Source organism: Ranitomeya imitator, chromosome 4, assembly GCF_032444005.1.
Source record: "Ranitomeya imitator isolate aRanImi1 chromosome 4, aRanImi1.pri, whole genome shotgun sequence".
Lineage (NCBI taxonomy): Eukaryota > Metazoa > Chordata > Amphibia > Anura > Dendrobatidae > Ranitomeya > Ranitomeya imitator.
The window spans coordinates 361648564-361669285 of NC_091285.1; the positions used below are offsets into that span (position 1 = coordinate 361648564).

The 20722-nt window shown below is 44.6% G+C and overlaps 1 protein-coding gene across 4 annotated transcripts in view; it reads left to right on the forward strand.

The window, feature by feature from the left end:
* The window catches only part of RELN (reelin), a 1116896-nt gene that overhangs the window by 880333 nt on the left and 215841 nt on the right, over nucleotides 1-20722 (forward strand). For all 4 annotated transcript variants that reach the window (XM_069765109.1, XM_069765110.1, XM_069765107.1 and 1 more), the window contains exons 25-26: nucleotides 1924-2129; nucleotides 2420-2591. In XM_069765109.1, coding sequence (XP_069621210.1) covers nucleotides 1924-2129; nucleotides 2420-2591 — 378 coding nt within the window. The remainder of the gene's footprint in view (nucleotides 1-1923; nucleotides 2130-2419; nucleotides 2592-20722) is intronic.

Here is a 20722-nt window from a genome sequence, read left to right on the forward strand (position 1 = left end):
AAAATATATTCTTAAAATTAAGTTAAATATCTTGCAAAAATCCCCAAGTACCCCTGATTCTGCAACTGTTTTCCGTTTCTCACTCTATTGCACAGATATTTAAATTTGATGCTTTTGGAGCACAGGATGTAAAATCTCTGCTTGCTCTCTGTGGCCGTGCACTTTCACCCCTCCTTTCCAAATGCTGCCAATCACTGCTCAGCAGCTAGTCCACCAGTCTCAGGCGCAGCTGAGCTGTGACTGACAGTGTTTGGGAGGGCTTAAAGCACACATCCCTGCAAAAGACTAAAAGAAATGCTCAGATGGACTACAAGCAGAGATTTCACATATTGTGACCCAAAAGCATCAAATATAAATATCTCTGCCATGGAGTCATGCAACACAAAACTGAAAACAATGGCAGAATCGGGGGTGCTCAGGGATTTTTACAAGGTATTTCACTCAATTATTTTGAGTAAGTGACAGGTCGTCTTTAAACTGCACAGGGTTGTCATGAGCCAACCAAGAGTTTATTTTGAAAATACCAAAACTGCCCCTACTGATCACAAAAGATTCCTACTCTGTGAATACATCCTGTTGTCACTGGTACTGGTAGTAATTACCAGCTCAAGGGTAGAAGGCTTGGGAGAGGTTTTACAAATTTATATAATAAAAGGGTATACTGCTTTATCACATACTGTGTATGTTTTATTTACTTTTTCAAGATAAAAGTTCTCATATTACAAGATCATACTGTAAAATTCTTAGTGTTAAAAGATTACACTTACCAGAATGCATGTCTGGAGTGTAAACTTGTCATGAGATTCATGCTACCTAAACCACGGACAGCATAAATCAGATACTGGCTCTATTATTGCAGCCATGTTTGTCAGGTACTATGTGTTTTAGATGAGTACTTCAAGGCTGATCCCCTGACAGTTTCTAGTCTCCTTGCTCCAGACTGATTGCTCTTTCCCTACATACACACATAGAGAGAGACCTGTCAGTCTGGGAGAATGGAGAGTGGAGAAGTCACCGTGGATAACATCGGATTAGTCATCCGAGGTGCATAGACCTTTGTCGGCTCTTTAAAATATGTCTTCTCTGAAACACTTCAGCAATTCAGACTAAAACACACGGCTGCAATAATGTAGCCAGTGATCACTCATGTTGTTCGTGGTTCAGGTGGCATAAATCTCGTGGCAACTTCCTTTCAGCTACTGATGTGAATTTTGAAATTTATCTGACAAACAACATGTATTCTATAATGATGTCCTTGTCATCTAGCTTCTGATTGTAATACTGAAGTTAATGCCAGAATATTACAGGCAATGCCATATATTGATGACAAGCCACAGGAAACAGACTTTCTAGCCTCCTATAAATAACTGGCCAGAGAAATGTATTGGAGTAATGCTCATTGTATTTATTTAGTGAACAAAATTAAAAAGACCTTCTATGGCTAAATAGTTCTCATTTAAATAACTGGCTCATTCCCAAGGAGGTCAATATTTCTTGAACAAGTGGATCTTTTCAATGTATTTTAGGTCAAGAGTTCACAGTCATTTTGGACCAAGGGCCGCATTGCTAGATTATACTACTCCCTAGGGCCGCCATAAATTTAAAGCCCTCAAATACATTAGATTAAAGTCAGCTGAACTTGTTGATTTTGGCACTATCTGATGGCAGTCTAATGTGTATGGGGCCTCCTAACTATCCCTCAACAGATGATGTTGGGTGAGAAAAGATTATTGCTTGCTGATTTTCAATGGGCAATCCTTTTGTTCTCCCTGGAGGTAAGCCACAATCAGAGCCACATTTATGGCAGGGGGGGCCACACAGAATGACAGAATGGAATTGAGGGTCACAGGTTGTTAACCCTGCTCTAGGATGAGGCACTTGTGCATTTTAGGATAATTTATTGTTTACCTCTTCTGTTTAAAGGATGGGAGGAGGCAGCTGATTAGCTGGGACATGGACACAACTTGGGTTGATTTCATACAGTTCTACATACAAATAGGAGGGGAAACCTCTTCATGTAATAAAGCAGATAGTAGGGAAGAAGGAGTGTTACTTCAGTACAGCAACAACGGAGGTATAAATTGGCATCTGCTAGCGGAAATGTATTTCTCTGACTTCACAAAACCTAAGTAAGTACCAATTTTTTCTTTCTTATTTATGAATTAAGTCCCGTGATGACATTCAGATGATTTCTTTTGTGATCATGTTGTTTTTATTTTGTTTGTTTCTTTTTTTTTAATTTTCCATTAGTTAATTTGGCATGATGTGTGGTTTCTGATATGAATAATATTAGAAATGACTTCTACGTGATTAGTCATCTTGATATACCAGATGATTCTGCCCGTCTGACCACTGTTGGATAAATTTAGCTCCTTGCATGGTTATGTAAAATATTTGCACATCTTTTATATTCTACCAGGTTTGTATATCTTGAGCTTCCAAATGCAGCAAAAACACCATGTACCCGTTTCCGCTGGTGGCAACCTGTCTTCTCAGGAGAAGGATATGACCAGTGGGCCATTGATGATGTCATCATATTGTCAGAAAATCAAAAACAGATTATACCTATTGCTTATCCAACCTTACCACAAGTAAGTCCTTAAACCTTACCACAAGTAAGTCGTTGTTATATCTTAACTGCTGAGTACTGTGAGACAGCACTACCTGAGTGTGTTGGGGGACACTCGCTTGGCAACGGGGATTAAAGCACCCAGGCTTGGTTTCTCACAAAAACAGTGTATTCTGGTTTATTTAGACTCATAAACCGCATCACAAACAGTTCATTATATACATCAAGGAACACATTAACCACCGACAGTCAGTTCCAATGGCAGATAATTCTCTGCCCGTAACCCCCTGTATCTGGAGTTACCTTACAGGAGCTCCTGCTCCACACACTGACTCCTGTCAGTCCTGGTTCCCAGGGAAGCTGCCAAACTGGGATCGCCATCCTTGTGCCCAGGGCACTTCAGATAGTCTAGACCCACAGACGGAACTGTAGCTTCCCCAACATAGTAGCCATCACAGGCTCTGCAGATACGGCCTCTCCGTGTGCTATTCAGGAAGTCTAGTCCCACACACTTCCAAGACACAGGCCTTCAGTCCATAGCCTCACTAGGTGCTTCCAGGAATCCAGTCCACTCCAGGACATTCCAACACACATGCTATCCAGGACTTCACTCTCTGACCATTCAGGCGCATACACTCTCAACCATGTGACCAAACCCTGGTCACATTATGTAGCTGTAACCACCCCCATAGGTGGGAGGTGTGTGTGGTTAGTCAGTCCCACCCAGCTCTCCAACTAACCCTGCAAGCCTCCCTTTTAAACTATACAAATACTTGTGGGACTACAGGTCCCAGAACAACATTACTGACTTACAGTGCAGACTCCCTCAGCGACACATACCAGCCATTTACAATCATGCCTGACACTGTTTCATTATCACCACTACAGATACTCCTCCATGCGTATCCTGAGGAGCTCATACAGCGCCACCTGGCTGTAACATGGGTCACTGCATCACATACCCTCTCCCTCTGTTCAAACTTGCGGGGTTGAACACTTGACATAAACCAGAGATCACGACACCGGGTACCCGTGTCACCTTGCCCTACAAGTCGAGAGGACCGTCTCAGTCGGTTTTGGGTGTCATTCAGCATCACACCTTGTTTAGGCCTCCCCCGCCCCCAGCAGTTTGTCGTCCTTGGGCTTCAACCCTTTAGTCACCATCTGTCTGTGTCACCAGACCCTTTTTAGTCAATCCACATTCCAAGTGTGCCCCTTCTCGTGACCTTTCTTTCCATGGCCGCCACCCATGGTTCTTGCCGTCATGAGTCCATCGTCCAGTCGAGCCTAGTGACTGATCTGAGTCTGACTCTTTGTTACTACGTCTGCTACCTGGTCTCCCACCTAGGTCACTCAGCCCTGAGCTAACAGAGGAGTCACTTCTTTGAACTCTTCTATTCTTTAGGGTATCTTTTCATATCTCCAGACCCCGGATTGGAAGTGGTCACCATCTTATATTCTGCAGCTGTTTATTAATCTGCAGACGGTCCAGTGTTAGCTGCTCTATCTCCTTCAGATATGTCACCCGGTATTCAAGAAGCATTCCTAAGGCTTTCTACTGAGCCAACTACGACAAATGGGACCATCCCATCTTCACCAGCTACCTGGACTTCACCATCATCACTCTCGCCACATCGGATCTATTCACCAGTAGGGTTGAGCGAAACGGATCGGACAAATTCAAAAATCGCCGACTTTCGGCAAAGTCGGGTTTCATGAAACCCGACCCGATCCTAGTGTGGGATCGGCCATGAGGTCGGCGATCTGCGCGCAAAAGTCGCGTTTCGTATGATGCTTCTCAGCGCCATTTTTCAGCCAACGAAGGAGGACGCAGAGTGTGGGCAGCGTGATGACATAGGTCTCGGTCCCCACCATCTTAGAGAAAGGCATGACAGTGATTGGCTTGCTTTCTGCGGCGTCACAGGGGCTATAAAGGGGCGTGCATGCTGGCCACCATCTTACTTCTTCCAATCTTAGCATAGGGAGAGGTTGCTGCAGCTTCATCAGAAGAAGGGATATAGTTAGGGAGGGAAGATTAACCCCTAAACTGCTTGTGCTGTAGCAATTTCCACTGTCCAACACCACCATTTTTTTGCAGGGACAGTGGAGGCTATATTTTTGTGCATCATCTCTGTAGCTTATTAGGCTGCGCTTATAAGGCTCCCTGATAGCTGCATTTGCTGTTTGCACGCTGCTGTGCAGACCAACTGCTTTTTTAAAAGCAAAAATCCTGTTGCTCCTTTCTGCACAGTTATCTTGTTTATTTGTCCACACTTTTGTGTGCAGCAGTCCTTTTTATTGCTGCCATACTTTTCATGATATCATTGTAGGGAGATTGAAATTGTACTACAGTCCTTGTATTTTTTCATATATCTTCCAGCCACTTTCTGCCACTTACATTGTGTTGTTTTATACACTGGGCCTGAGTTTTGGTTCAGTCTCCCCAAAAAAAAGTGAGATTCAAATTCTCACAAGGTGGATATACTTCTGTCCTGTTAGTTTGTCGTATATCAGCCAGCCACTTTCTGCCACTTAGATTGCGTTCTTATATACACTGGGCCTGAGTTTTGGTTCAGTCTCCCAAAAAAAAGGGAGATTCTAATTCTCACAAAGTGGATATACTTCAGTCCTGTTAGTTTGTCGTATATCAGCCAGCCACTTTCTGCCAATTAGATTGCGTTGTTATGTACACTGGGCCTGAGTTTTGGTTCAGTCTCCCCAAAAAAAAAAAGGGAGATTCAATTCTCACAAAATGGATATACTTCAGTTCCGTTAGTTTGTCGTATGTCAGCCAGCCACTTTCTGCCACTTAGATTGCGTTGTTATATACACTGGGCCTGAGTTTTGGTTCAGTCTTCCAAAAAATAGGGAGATTTAAATTCTCAACAAGTTTATTGTAACACCTTCTACCTTGTTTTACAGTACCATATAATGGTTGTTAGTTTGGTTAGATTTTCCAAAAAATGAGGAAGTCTGGTGGAAGAGCCCGTGGGCGGTGGTTGCCAGCTGGTACTGATGGTGGTGGTGGTGGTGGTGCATCTGGTGGTAGTGGCAAAAGCACAATAGCACCTAAGGCTGGAGGTGTTGAGCCAGCGTCATCGTCTGGCTACACAAGGCCTCGAAGGCTCCCTTATCTGGGAGTAGGAAAACAGCTTTTAAAGCCGGAGCAGCAGGAAAAAGTTTTGGCTTTCCTTGCTGACTCAGCCTCTAGCTCTTTCGCCTCCTCTTCAGAATGTTGATGATCTAATCTTCATTAAAATGAACCAATCATGGATTTCAAATTATTTTGCCCCACCTTCCCCTGCTGACACGTAGCTTGCCTGAAAAATGTCTTGCTTTTGGCCTCCTCTTACTGACTTCTCCAATTCCTCCATTTGCAGCTGCTGAAAGTCCAACATAGGCCATTTTTATACCTCACTAAATGGGCTGACTCCCCCCACAGGGCCGTAGTCACCACCTGGCGCAAGCACCCGTGCGAGTGCCGTTTGCCTGGACAGATGGGTGTGCCCAGTCTTGGGCGATGGCACTGGCAAAGGGTCCCTCATAGTACAATGAAGTGTCTCTGACGGTGGTGGTGCACAACCAACGTCAGACACACCATCGTAATATGAGGGGCCCTGTGCCAGTACCGCCGCCCATGAGAGAGTGTTCCCCCCAGCTCGAACAGTGCTCTACCACTTGCAATACTTACCTCTCCCTGCTCCACCACTGTGTAGTCTGTGCTGTTAAATCCTTCAATGGCACTGCCAATACAAATTTGTTGAAATGATAGATGATAGTTAAAATATACAGGGGCCCTGGCCTCCATTTAGACCAGTTAATACTTTGCGCCTACTACCACTGTCTGATACTCAGCAGAGGAGCCCACCCCTGTACCTGGCTATGCCACCTGTCTAGTCCTGTTACCAATTTTGAACTGCATTTAGCCTACTTTATTATTTGGGCCTATATCTGTGTTTCCTCCTCATCCTGCCCATTGCTCAGCCACTGCTAGATGAGTCTGCTGGTACATTGACCCAGACCACTACATTCCCCTTGCACTCTACAAAGCCAGAATCTGACCCTGCTAAAAGTCAGGTTCCCCTTCCCGCATACTATACCACCTTACACAGGGACAAAAAGGAAGGTGCAGATGAAAGTGCAGGTTCCTTCATTAGGTGGGGGGGCATACTCGTTGGCGACGTCACTGGCACAGGGCCCCTCATAGTACGCAAAAGTGTCTCTGCCAGTGGGAGGCGCCAACCGCCGTCAAACACACCGCCGTACTATGAGGGGCCCTGTGCCAGTGCCAACGAGTGGGACTCCCCTGCTTGCTCAGGATCACAGCATTTGCAAAGTTGAAATACTTACATCTCCCTCCTCCACCGCCGTGACACCATCAGAATTGCAAAAAACGGCAAGGTCTTTAAGGTCAAAATAGGCTGGGTCATGAAGGGGTTAATAACTATGTAACTATTGTGACATTGAACAAAATTTATTGGTTATTTAAAATGTTTGTGGAAATTCAAAAACTGAAAAGTGCAATATTATTCGGCCCCTTTAACTTAATACTTTGTCGCACCACCTTTTGCTGCGATTACAGCTGCAAGTCGCTTGGGGTATGTCTCTATCAGTTTTGCACATCGAGAGACTGAAATTTTTGCCCATTCTTCCTTGACAAACAGCTCGAGCTCAGTGAGGTTTGATGGAGATCAGTTGTGAACAGCAGTTTTCAGCTCTTTCCACAGATTCTCGATTTGATTGAGGTCTGGACTTTGACTTGGCCATTCTAACACCTGGATACGGTTATTTGTGACCCATTCTATTGTAAATTTTGCTTTATGTTTCGGATCATTGTCTTGTTGGAAGACAAATCTCTGTCCCATTCTCAGGTCTTTTGCAGACTCCAACAGGTTTACTTCAAGAATTGTCCTGTATTTGGCTCCATCCATCTTCCCATCAATTTTAACCATCTTCCTTGTCCCTGCTGAAGAAAAGCGGGCACAAACCATGATGCTGCCACCACCATATTTGACAGTGGGGATGGTGTGTTAAGGGTGATGAAATGTGTTGCCTTTACGCCAAACCTATCGTTTGGCATTGTTGCCAAAAAGTTCGATTTTGGCTTCATCTGACCAGAGCACCTTCTTCCTCATGTTTGGTGTGTCTCCCAGGTGGCTTGTTGCAAACTTTAAACAACACTTTTTATGGATATCTTTGAGAAATGGCTTTCTTCTTGCCACTCTTCCGTAGAGGCCAGATTTGTGCAGTGTACGACTGATTGTTGTCCTATGGACAGACTGTCCCACCTCAGCTGTAGATCTCTGCAGTTCATCCAGAGTGATCATGGGCCTCTTGGCTGCATCTCTGATCAGTCTTCTCCTTGTTTGAGATGAAAGTTTAGAGGGACAGCCGGGTCTTAGTAGATTTTCAGTGGTATAATGCTCCTTCCATTTCAATATAATCGCTTGCATAGTGTTCCTTGGGATGTTTAAAGTTTTAGAAATTATTTTGTATCCAAATTTGGCTTTAAACTTCTCCACAACAGTATCATGGACCTGCCTGTTGTGTTCCTTGGTCTTCATGATGCTCTCTGTGCTTCAAACAGAACCCTGAGACTATCACAGAGCAGGTGCCTTTATACGGAGACTTGATTACACACAGGTGGATTATATTTATCATCATTAGGCACTTAGGACAGCATTGGATCATTCAGAGATCCACAATTAACTTCTGGAGTGAGTTTGCTGCACTGAAAGTAAAGGGGCCAAATAATATTGCACTCCCCACTTTTCAGTTTTTGAATTTCCACAAAAATTTTAAATAACCAATAAATTTCATTCAACTTCACAATTGTGTTCCACTTGTTGTTGATTCTTCACCAAAAATTTACATTTGGTATGTTTATGTTTGTAGCATAATGTGTGGGAAAAGGTTGAAAAGTTTCAGCGGGCCGAATACTTTCACAAGGCACTGTATCATGGACTTAAAGAGTGGAGCCTCACTCTCTTCATGGATGGACGGCTCCTGCTTTGCCATGGACCTTTCCATCAAGACACCGGCCATGACCGGGTGACTGTCTTGTTCAGCTCTTAGTTCAGACTCTTCCTCCGCGTTATCTTCTGCACAAGCCTTCGCCAAGATGGGCATTGGCAGCTCCGCCTCGTTACCACTCTGGCACTGCCGTGGTAAGTCTGCAACCACCACCTCTTTCTCTTGTAGAGGGCCTCTTAAGGCTTCTCTGAGCACTTCCACATCTTCCCTTAGGACTTTGGTCACAGTTTGCCACGTTGACAGGTGACCTCTGAGCTCAGACACCTTTTTCTCCAAGGCACCCACTCAGCAGCCTGTCTCCAAAGCTCCTCTTGCTTCAACCGGGTTTCTACTGCCTCCTGGATCCTCCTTAACTCACTTCTCCCATCCTCTGGACATTTTACTACCGAGAGCTCAGACTCCAGGTGACGCACCTGATCCAACTGTGCGGAGTTGGCGGCTTCCATATTCGACACCTTCAACCTCTCATTCGCCAGCTGTTGACAGACCTCCTCTACTTGTCGGGTGACAGCGGTCGAATTCTCCTATTTATCAATCTTCTCAGAGGGTGCCATTTATTCAGCCTCTTTGCCTCTTTTATGTCTCCGGCGATGGGAGGAAGACTTGCCACTTGTACCCGAGTCAGCTTTACTGCACTCTTTTCCGCTTTCGTCACAGTCTGAATGGAAGTCACCACGACCAGATCGGTCATCCAGGAACCAGCGGTCCCCATTTCTAACAGTGTCGGACCCCAATCCTGGAGCTTCCCCGTCTTCATCGGTCCAACTGTTGGTCACCTTTTAAGTCCCAGAGTTGGTCAGACCCACACTTCCGTCTGGTCATAAGTTCTGGTATGGCTTCCACTGTCATCCTGACTTCACCTTGTGGAGCACTGTCGTTCCACTGTGTCAGTGCTTTTGTCAGCACACCATTGTACTCAGCCATAGTGGTTTGTGTGCCCTCTAAATAACTCAACACACAGCCATTAATGTCTAAACTTCTGGCAACAAAAGTGAGTACACCCTAAGTGAAAATGGCCAAATTGTGCCCAAATAACCATGTTCCTCCTCCGGTGTCATGTGACTCATTTGTGTTACAAGATCTCAGGTGTGCATAGGGAACAGGGGTATTAAATTTGGTGTTATCACTCTCACAATATTCTCTTACTAGTCACTGGAATTCAACATGGCACCTCATGGCAAATAACTCTCTGAGGATCTGAAAAAAGAAGAAGATTGCAAACACTCTGAAACTGAGCTGCAGCACGATGGACCATACAGCGGTTTAACAAGACAGATTCCACTTAGAACTGACCTCGCCATAGTCAAACAAAGAAGTTGCATGCAAGGTCATAGCCAGAGGATATCTTTTCAAAATAGATGTATGAGTGCTGCCAGCATTGCTGCAGATGTTAAAGGGAGGTCAACCTGTCAGTGCTCAGACCATACACCGCACACTGCATCAAATTGGCATGCACGGCTGTTGTCCCAGAAAGAACCCTCTTCTAAAGATGATCCACAAGAAAGCCTGCTAACAGTTTGCTAAAGTCAAGCAGACTAAAGGTACCTTCACACATAACGATATTGTTAACGATATCGTTGCTATTTGTGACGTAGCAACGATATCGTTAATGAAATCGTTATGTGTGACAGCGACCAACGATCAGGCCCCTGCTGGGAGATCGTTGGTCGCTGAAGAAAGTCCAGAACTTTATTTCGTCGCTGGACTCCTGCTGACATCGCTGGATCGGCGTGTGTGACACCGATCCAGCGATGTCTTCACTGGTAACCAGGGTAAACATCGGGTAACTAAGCGCAGGGCCGCGCTTAGTAACCCGATGTTTACCCTGGTTACCATGCTAAAAGTAAAAAAAAAAAAACACTACATACTTACCTACCGCTGTCTGTCCTCCAGCGCTGTGCTCTGCACTCCTCCTGTACTGGCTGTGAGCTGGAAAGCAGAGCGGTGACGTCACCGCTCTGCTTTCCGGCTCACAGCCAGTACAGGAGGAGAGCAGAGAAGCAGAGCGCAGCGCTGGAGGACAGACAGCGGTAGGTAAGTATCTAGTGTTTGTTTTTTTTTACTTTTAGCATGGTAACCAGGGTAAACATCGGGTTACTAAGCGCGGCCCTGCGCTTAGTTACCCGATGTTTACCCTGGTTACCGGCATCGTTGGTCGCTGGAGAGCGGTCTGTGTGACAGCTCTCCAGCGACCAAACAGCGACACTGCAGCGATCCGGATCGTTGTCGGTATCGCTGCAGCGTCGCTTAATGTGAAGGGGCCTTTAGGACATGGATTACTGAAATCATGTCCATTGGTCTGATGAAACCAAGATAAACTTATTTGGTGCAGATGATGTAAACCATATGTGATGGCAACCAGGTGAAGAGTACAAAGACAAGTGTGTCTTGCCTACAGTAGTGGGCATATTGCCCATGGTGGTGGGAGTGTCATGGTTTGGGGAATGAGTGCTGCCGGTTGTGGTGAGCTACACTTCATTGAGAGAACCATGAACACCATCATCTACTGTGACATACTGAAGCAGAGCATGATCCCCTCCCTTTGGAAACTGGGCTGCAGGGCAGTTTTCCAACATGATAACAACCCCAAACACAACTCCAAAACAACCATGGCCTTGCTAAAGAAACTGAGGGTAAAGGTGCTGGACTGGCCAAACATGTCTCCAGACCTAAATCCTATTGACCATCTGTGGGACATTCTCAAATGGAACGTGGAGGAGCAAAGGTCTCTAACATCCACCAGTTCTGTGATGTTATTATGAAGGAGTGGAAGAGGATTCCAGTGGCAGCCTGTGAAGCTCTAGTGAACTCCATGCCCAAGAGAGTTAAGCAAGTGCTTGAAAATAATAGTGGCCAATGGTTGATACTTTGGGCACAATGTTGTAATTTTCACTTAGGGGTGTACTCACTTTTGTTGCCAGCAGTTTAGACAATGGCTGTGTGTTGAGTTATTTAGAGGACACACCAATTTTACACTGTTATACAAGCAGTACACTATTTGACATTGTATCAAAGTGTCATATCTTCAGTGTTATCCCATGAAAAGATACAATAAAATATTTACAAAAATGTTAGGGGTGTACTCATTTTTGTGACATACTGTACATGTACAGCATAAGGCCATTATTTACTTAGAAAGAAAAACTCAGTGCGAAGTAACCACTTTTTTATTACGTTTTTTTTTTAAATAACAGGTCTACAAAAAAAAGTTTTGTAATCATCGCAGGTGACTTTGCACTTTTCTGAATCATCTTTTTGTCCTGATTTCAAAAATGTATATGGTTTTTCTGTAGCACGTATAGTTTCCATGGAGCAGCATCATTATTATAAGGTAAAGGAAATATACTGGCAACATTAAGAAAACAGTAATCTGCATATCAGAAAAAAATGCTTCACCTTACAAAACAGTTTTTATTGAACCCAAATAATTTCACATGCAAAATAGAAACCAAAATATGAGCAGAAATTAAAAGTGCTTGACATTAGACTGTCGTTGATACGATTTTTCAGGGTTCTCCCTAAATAACATCCAACAGTAATCTTCCATCACTGAGTCATTCCAAAAACCCTGGTAGCGGTGTTCCATTACTTTAATGTCCTGGTGAAACCGCTCGCCTTGTTCATCACTTACGTCCCCAAGATTTTGAGGGAAGAAATCTAAATGTGAAGGCAAAAAGTGCATTTTCAGAGACATGCGACATCCAAGACTGGTATGCATTTCGCAGTTCCTTCAACATTCTGGAGATTTTTGTTTTCCTAAGAAGTTTTCACAGATCCACTTGAAGCTTTTCCAAGATCTCAGTTCCTTATCATTTAGAGTTCCTTCAAACACTTCATCTCTCATAAGTTCTCTGATCTGAGGACCAACAAATACCCCTTCCTTCAGTTTTGCTGGTAAAATTATGGAGAATTTCTGTGAAATGTACTGGAACCCTTGTCAATTTGTCTTTGCCATGGCTTTTACAAAGTTTTTAATCAATCCCAACTTTATATGTAGTGGAAGAAAACATATTTTTGTTGGAGCAACTAAAGGATTATGCAGAACATTGTCTCTACCTGGAGCATAGATGTTTCTCTGTCCCCAACCACGACGAACATAATGCTGTACTGTATTTATTCTGTCCCATAAACACAAGAAGCAACAATATTTTGTGAAACCTCCTTGCATTCCAATTAGCAGACCAATCACTTTCAAATCTCCACAGATATTCCATTGATGATGCCTATATTGTATAGCATCCAAAACAACTGACAGATTTTCATTACTTTCTTTTAGATGACTTGAGTGAGCAATAGGGATTGATGGCTTCATATTTCCATTGTGAAGCAACACTGCTTTTAAACTTCTCTGGGATGAGTCAATAAACAATCGCCAATCTGCAACAAAATACTCTTGATTCAGTTTGCCAATCTGTAACAAAATGCTCTTGATTCAGTTCTTCAAAGATGCCATTCACATTGTTACAGTACACCATTGGTCCATCAACTGTGAAAAATTGTTAAAGTGTTACTTCTCTCTTTCGTTAATAACACAATTTGACATCATCATGAAGAAGCTTCTTCTGTTTCAATCTAGATGCAAGAAGTTCAGCTTTATCTTTTGACAATGAAAGGTCTCTGATGAGATCATTTAATTCATGTTGAGTAAAGCGTTCTGGCTGCTCGGCTGCTCCATCAGGTACATACTCATCTTGACTTGAGGTCTCCATGTCTTCGCCAGTAGCTTCATCTCCATAGTCTTCATATTCCACTTCATTTTCATGTAATCCAGACAACGGTGGTTCAGAAACTGGCAAGGTACCATCATGGGGAACTGGCCTAATCGCCAGATTCAAGTTCAGGGTAATTAATCTTATGTTTGACCTTTGTAGAAAAGCCCTTCAGTTTGACAAAACAAAAGTAGCAGTCATCACTATGATTTTTGGGTTCTCTCCAAATAACTGGAACAGCAAATGGCGTAGCCACTTTCTCATATTCAACCAGTCACGAAGACCATTTGAACAACTTGAGCATATCACATGACGGGCCCAGCTTTTGTCTTGATCACCAAGTGGACACTTACATCTGGTACATCTTTTTAATATCATGAGTGATTGAACGTACTTGGCATTTTGGTGTAAAAGAACCACACACATGGCAGAATCTGTTCAAATGATTGATACACTGTCGGGGCATTTTTCTACTTTAACTCAGATCAAACAGTAGAGTAAGTTCAGTTCAATGGTGGTGACAAACTAAAAAAAATGTGATGAGCCCACTGACTACATGTAGATATTTCTCCAGAGATGACAGTGGCAGCTTGTATTTAGAACTGATTTTACTGAAGGTAATCTGGTAGATAACTATATACATTTGTGAGGTAAACTGGTCAGCCTATTCCTTACAGATGAACATTTGCAGACAGGCAGTTTCTCAGTGTGATATTGGCTGCTTTCAGGTTCTCTCTGTGGAAACTCTCACTCCGTTACACCTCAGTGGCTGAGTTGTTTTCTTCCCTCTGAGGCGACTTGCCCTCCCAGAAATGCAGTGGAAATCCTTTCACAAAGGCGGCTGTCCACTGCCTTCCCTTCTACCTCCCTGTGGCAGGGCTCAAATCCCTGTAGAGCCCTGACTCCTGTCAGAGTCTCACATACCAGTCCTTGCTGCCATCACCATCCTTTTCTGACTGACTCAAATCTTACCACCTCATAACAGTTAGCTCCTCCCCATAACATGTGACTTTCCGAGAAGCAGTGATTGGTTGACTGCACTGTCAATACTACATGCCATAAAACTCTTGAAAACCTTTACTGATGTTGTCCCTGTAAGAAAATTCACAATTAAGTGAGACAAGCAAAGAAATGGGAATGACAGGAAAAACCACATATATTGCGACACTGATCTCCCCTGCGCCACTGATTTCCCCCTGCCCTGTTGATCTCCCCCTGCGACGCTGATCTCCCTGCGATGCTGATCCCCCTGCGATGCTGATCCCCCCTGTGATGCTGATCTCACCCTGAGACACTGATCAACCCCCGGTGATGCTGATCTCCCCCCTACCCTGCTGATCCCCCTGCGATGCTGATCTCCCCCCGCGATGCTGATCCCCCTGTGACGCTGATCTCCCCCCTGGGACGCTGAGCCCCCCTGCGATGCTGATCTCCCCTCTGCAATGCTGATCTTCCCTGCCCCGCTGATCCCCCCTGCGACGCTGATCCCCCTGTGACGCTGATCTACCATGCGACGCTGAACTCCCCTGCGATGCTGATCTCCACCTGTGATGCTGATCTACCCTTGATCTCCCCCCTACCCCGCTGATCCCCCCCTGCCCCGCTGATCTCCCCCTTGCGACCCTGATCTCCCCCTGCGATGCTGATCTCCCCTGCCCCGCTGATCCCCCCTGCGATGCTGATCTCCCCCCTGTGACCCTGATATCCCCCCTGCCCAGCTGATCCCCCCCTGCCCCATTAATCCCCCCGTGACGCTGATCTCCCCCTTCGACCCTGATCCCTCCTGCCCCGGTGATCACCCCCTGTGACTCCGATCTCCCTCTGTGACCCATATCTCCCCCCTGCCCCGCTGATCTCCCCCCTGCCCTGCTGATGCCCCTGCGATGCTGATCTCCCCCCTGCCCCGGTGATCACTCCCCTGCACCAGTTTTCCCATTAGGGTTAGGGGTAAGGTTGGGATTAGAGGTAGGGTTAGAGGTAGGGTTAGGGTTGGTATTAGGGTTAGGGGTAGGGTTAGGATTAGGGGTAGGGTTAGGGTAGGCCTAGGGTTGGGATTAGGGTTAGGATTAGGGGTAGGGTTAGGGTGGGGATTAGGGGTAGGGTTGAGATTAGGGTCAGGATTAGGGGTAGGGTTAGGGTTGGGATTAGGATTAGGATTAGGGGCTGATTGTGGGCTAAAAAATCAGTTTTGAGGAAAAAAGATTTTTTATTTTCATGGCTCAGCGTTATAAACTTCTGTGAAGCATATGGGGGTAAGAAATGGTCACCACACATCTAGATAAGTTCCTTGGGGGGTCCAGTTTCTAAAATGGGGTCACTTGTGGGGGGTTTCTACTGTTTAGGCACATCAGGGGCACTGCAAATGCAACATGACTCCCGCAAACCATTCCATCAAAGTCTGCATTTCAAAACGTCCCTACTTCCCTTGCAAGCTCTGCCATGCGCCCAAACAGTGGTTCCCCCCCCCCACATATGGGGTACCAACTTACTCAGGACAAAGTGGACAACAACTTTTGGGGTCCAATTTCTCCTGTTACCCTTGTGAAAATAAAAAATTGTGGGCTAAAAAATCCTTTTTTTTTTAAAAAAAAGGGATTTTTTATTTTCACGGCTCTGCGTTATAAACTTCTCTGAAGCACTTTGGAGTTCAAAGTGCTCACCACACATCTAGATTAGTTCCTTGGGAGGTCTAGTTTCCAAAATGGGGTCACTTGAGGGGGAGCCCCAATGTTTAGGCACACAGGGGTTCTCCAAACGCAACATGGTGTCCACTAATGATTGGAGCTTATTTTCCATTCAAAAAGTCAAATGGCGCTCTTTCCCTTCCAAGCCTTGCCGTGCGCCCAAACAATGGTTTATGCCTACATATGAGGCACCGGTGTACTCAGGAGAAATTGCCCAACAAATTTTAGGATCCATTTTATCCTTTTGACCATGTGAAAATGAAAAAATTGAGGCTAAAAGAAAATTTTTGAGAAAAAAAGTACTTTTTCATTTTTATGGATCAATTTGTGAAGCACCTGGGGGTTCAAAGTGCTCACTATGCATCTAGATAAGTTCCTGGTCGCTGGTCAACTTTTTAACCCTTATAGCTTCGTAACAAAAAAAATTTTGTTTTCAAAATTGTGCTGATGTAAAGTAAACATGTGGTAAATGTTATTTATTAACTATTTTGTGTCACATAACTCTGGTTTAACAGAATAAAAATTCAAAATTTGAAAATTGTGAAATTTGCAAAAATTTTGCCACGTTTCCAATTTTTTCACAAATAAACACAAAAATTATCGACCTAAGTTTACCACTAACATGAAGCCCAAGATGTCACAAAAAAACAGTCTCAGAATCGCTAGGATCCGTTGAAGCGTTCCTGAGTTATTACCTCATAAAGGGACACTGGTCAGAATTGCAAAAAATGGCCAGGTCATTATGGTCAAAATAGGCTGGGTCATGAAGGGGTTAATGCAGAGCTGGAGTGGTGCTACTAATCTATGGTCCCTGCACCTAGTCTTATACTAGGGGCAGGGACTATAGATTAGTAATATAAGGCTAGGGTCAGGGAACTTAGCTTAGTAGCATCACTCCAGCTGTGAAATAAATAAAGTCGCTGGAATGGTGCTTTAATGAAATGTCAAAAAAATAACTATTAAAGGGAACCTCTCACCATAACTAACACTGTTAACCTGAAGGTATGCAGTTAATCTGCAGGTTAATAGCGTTATTATGCTGGCTAGTGCCTGCAAATTTGTGGCGGAAACGCATTAAAAACCCATGTAAACCACATATGAATGTATCAATAAAGTTTTGTGAAAGCCAAATACCAGGAAACATGAAAAACAAAAGCATCTTTGTTTAAAACACGTCACACCAGGAAAAGACAATAAAAACACAGGGTCAAATGCACAATAAAATGCATGTAAAAAAGCAAGTCATTTACTTAACTTAATAGGTGCAGAAACGGTGCAGAAAACTCTGCAACATCAAAAACTCACCAAATGCTCAACATGGGAATGTGGCCGTAGGGTACGTGTCCATGTTCAGGATGGCCGGCGGTTTTGACGGAGCAGCAAGCTCGCTCCGCCCAAATCTCCGCCCCCTTCTGGAGACGTGATGATGCCGGATGTGTTCATTGCACACAACCGGTATCATCGCACCCCACACATAGAGCTCTGTGTTATATCTTGCGGCGGCGCATGTCCGGAATCGCAGGGCCGCCGGATGCGTGTTACCACGCATAGTGTAGAAGGGATTTCATTAAATCCCCTCCACTATGCTGTAACATCTGGACGCTGCATGTTTGACGCTGCGTCTTTATGCAGCGTCAAACACGCAGCGTTTCCTGAACGTGGAAACATACCCCTATAGTAACCATGGTTCGTTTATATACAGATTGCATTGGCCCATGTACAAGAGCCTTTAAATGACTTGTTATGGCTTCAATCAGCACTTATTATGATCAGAAATCTGCCTGACTGAAAAAGAGTCTTACATGGCCTGTTGGTTCATTAACCCCTTTCTGACATTAGACGTACTATCCCGTCGAGGTGGGGTGGGCCACCATGACCACGGACGGGATAGTACGTCCAGCGCGATCGGCGGCGCTCACGGGGGGAGCGCCGCCGATCGCGGCCGGGTGTCAGCTGCCTATCGCAGCTGACATCCGGCACTATGTGCCAGGAGCGGTCACGGACCGCCCCCGGCACATTAACCCCTGGCACACCGCGATCAAAGATGATCGCGATGTGCCGACGGTGCAGGGAAGCATCGCGCAAGGAGGGGGCTCCCTGCGGGCTTCCCTGAGCCCCCCGCAGCAACGCGATGTGATCGCGTTGCTGCGAGGGTCTTACCTCCCTCCCTGCTTGTTCCAGGCCCGGATCCAAAATGGCCGCGGATCCGGGTCCTGCAGGGAGGGAGGTGGCTTCACAGAGCCTGCTCAGAGCAGGCACTGTGAAGCAGCCTGCACTGCTCTCAGATCGGTGATCTGACAGAGTGCTGTGCACACTGTCAGATCACCGATCTGTGATGTCCCCCCCTGGGACAATGTAAAAAAGTTAAAAAAAAAAATTTCAAAATGTGTAAAAGAAAATTAAAAAAAATATTCCTAAATAATGAAAAAAAATATATATATATTATTCCCCTAAATACATTTCTTTATCTAAATTAAAAAAAAACAATAAAAGTACACATATTTAGTATCGCCGCGTCCGTAACGGCCCGACCTATAAAACTGGCCCACTAGTTAACCCCTTCAGTAAACACCGTAAGAAAAAAAAAAAAAAACGAGGCAAAAAACAACGCTTTATTATTATACCGCCGAACAAAAAGTGGAATAACACGCGATCAAAAAGACAGATCTAAATAACCATGATACCGCTGAAAGCGACATCTTGTCCTGCAAAAAACGAGCCGCCATACAGCATCATCAGCAAAAAAAAAAAAGTTATAGTCCTGAGAATAAAGCGATGCAAAAATAATTATTTTTTCTATAAAATAGTTTTTATCGTATAAAAGCGCCAAAACATAAAAAAATGATATAAATGAGGTGTCGCTGTAATCGTACTGACCCTAAGAATAAAACTGATTTATCAATTTTACCAAACGCGGAACGGTATAAACGCCTCCCCCAAAAGAAATTCATGAATAGCTGGTTTTTGGTCATTCTGCCTCACAAAAATCGGAATAAAAAGCGATCAAAAAATGTAACGTGCCCGAAAATGTAACCAATAAAAACGACAACTCGTCCAGCAAAAAACAAGACCTCACATGACTCTGTGAACCAAAATATGGAAAAATTATAGCTCTCAAAATGTGGTAACGCAAAAAATATTTTTTGCAATAAAAAGCGTCTTTCAGTGTGTGACGGCTGCCAATCATAAAAATCCGCTAAAAACCCCGCTATAAAAGTAAATCAAACCCCCCTTCATCACCCCCTTAGTTAGGGAAAAATTAAAAAAAATGTATTTATTTCCATTTTTCCATTAGGGTTAGGGCTAGGGCTAGGGTTAGGGCTAGGGCTAGGGTTAGGGCTAGGGTTAGGGCTAGGGTTAGGGCTAGGGTTAGGGCTAGGGCTAGGGTTAGGGCTAGGGTTAGGGCTAGGGTTAGGGCTAGGGCTATGGCTAGGGTTAGGGCTAGGGTTAGGGCTAGGGTTAGGGTTAGGGCTAGGATTAGGGCTAGGGTTAGGGCTAGGGCTAGGGTTAGGGCTAGGGCTAGGGTTAGGGTTAGGGCTAGGGTTAGGGCTAGGGTTAGGGCTAGGGTTAGGGCTAGGCTTAGGGTTAGGGCTAGGCTTAGGGCTAGGGCTAGGGTTAGGGTTAGGGTTAGGGCTAGGGTTAAGGCTACAGTTAGGGTTGGGGCTAAAGTTACGGTTAGGGTTTAGATTACATTTACAGTTGGGAATAGGGTTGGGATTAGGGTTAGGGGTGTGTTTGGATTAGGGTTTCAGTTATAATTGGGGGGTTTCCACTGTTTAGGCACATCAGGGGCTCTCCAAACGCGACATGGCGTCCGATCTCAATTCCAGCCAATTCTGCGTTGAAAAAGTAAAACAGTGCTTCTTCCCTTCCGAGCTCTCCCGTGTGCCCAAACAGGGGTTTACCCCAACATATGGGGTATCAGTGTACTCAGGACAAATAGGACAACAACTTTTGGGGTCCAATTTCTCCTGTTACCCTTGGGAAAATACAAAACTGGGGGCTAAAAAATAATTTTTGTGGGAAAAAAAAAGATTTTTTATTTTCACGGCTCTGCGTTATAAACTGTAGTGAAACACTTGGTGGTTCAAAGTTCTCACAACACATCTAGATAAGTTCCATGGGGGGTCTAGTTTCCAATATGGGGTCACTTGTGGGGGATTTCTACTGTTTAGGTACATTAGGGGTTCTGCAAACGGAATGTGACGCCTGCAGACCATTCCATCTAAGTCTGTATTCCAAATGGCACTCCTTCCCTTCCGAGCCCTCCCATGCGCCCAAACGGTGGTTCCCCCCAACATATGGGGTATCAGCGTACTCAGGACAAATTGGACAACAACTTTTTGGGTCCAATTTCTCCTGTTACCCTCGGGAAAATACAAAACTGGGGGCTAAAACATAATTTTTCTGGGAAAAAATATTTGTTTTATTTTTACGGCTCTCCATTATAAACTTCTGTGAAGCACTTGGTGGGTCAAAGTGCTCACCACACCTCTAGATAAGTTCCTTAGGGGGTCTACTTTCTAAAATGGTGTCACTTGTGGGGGTTTCAATGTTTAGGCACATCAGGGGCTCTCCAAACGAAACATGGCGTCCCATCTCAATTCCAGTCAATTTTGCATTGAAAAGTCAAATGGCGCTCCTTCGTTTCCGAGCTCTGCCATGCGCCCAAACAGTGGTTTACCCCCACATGTGGGGTATAGGCGTACTCAGGACAAATTGTACAA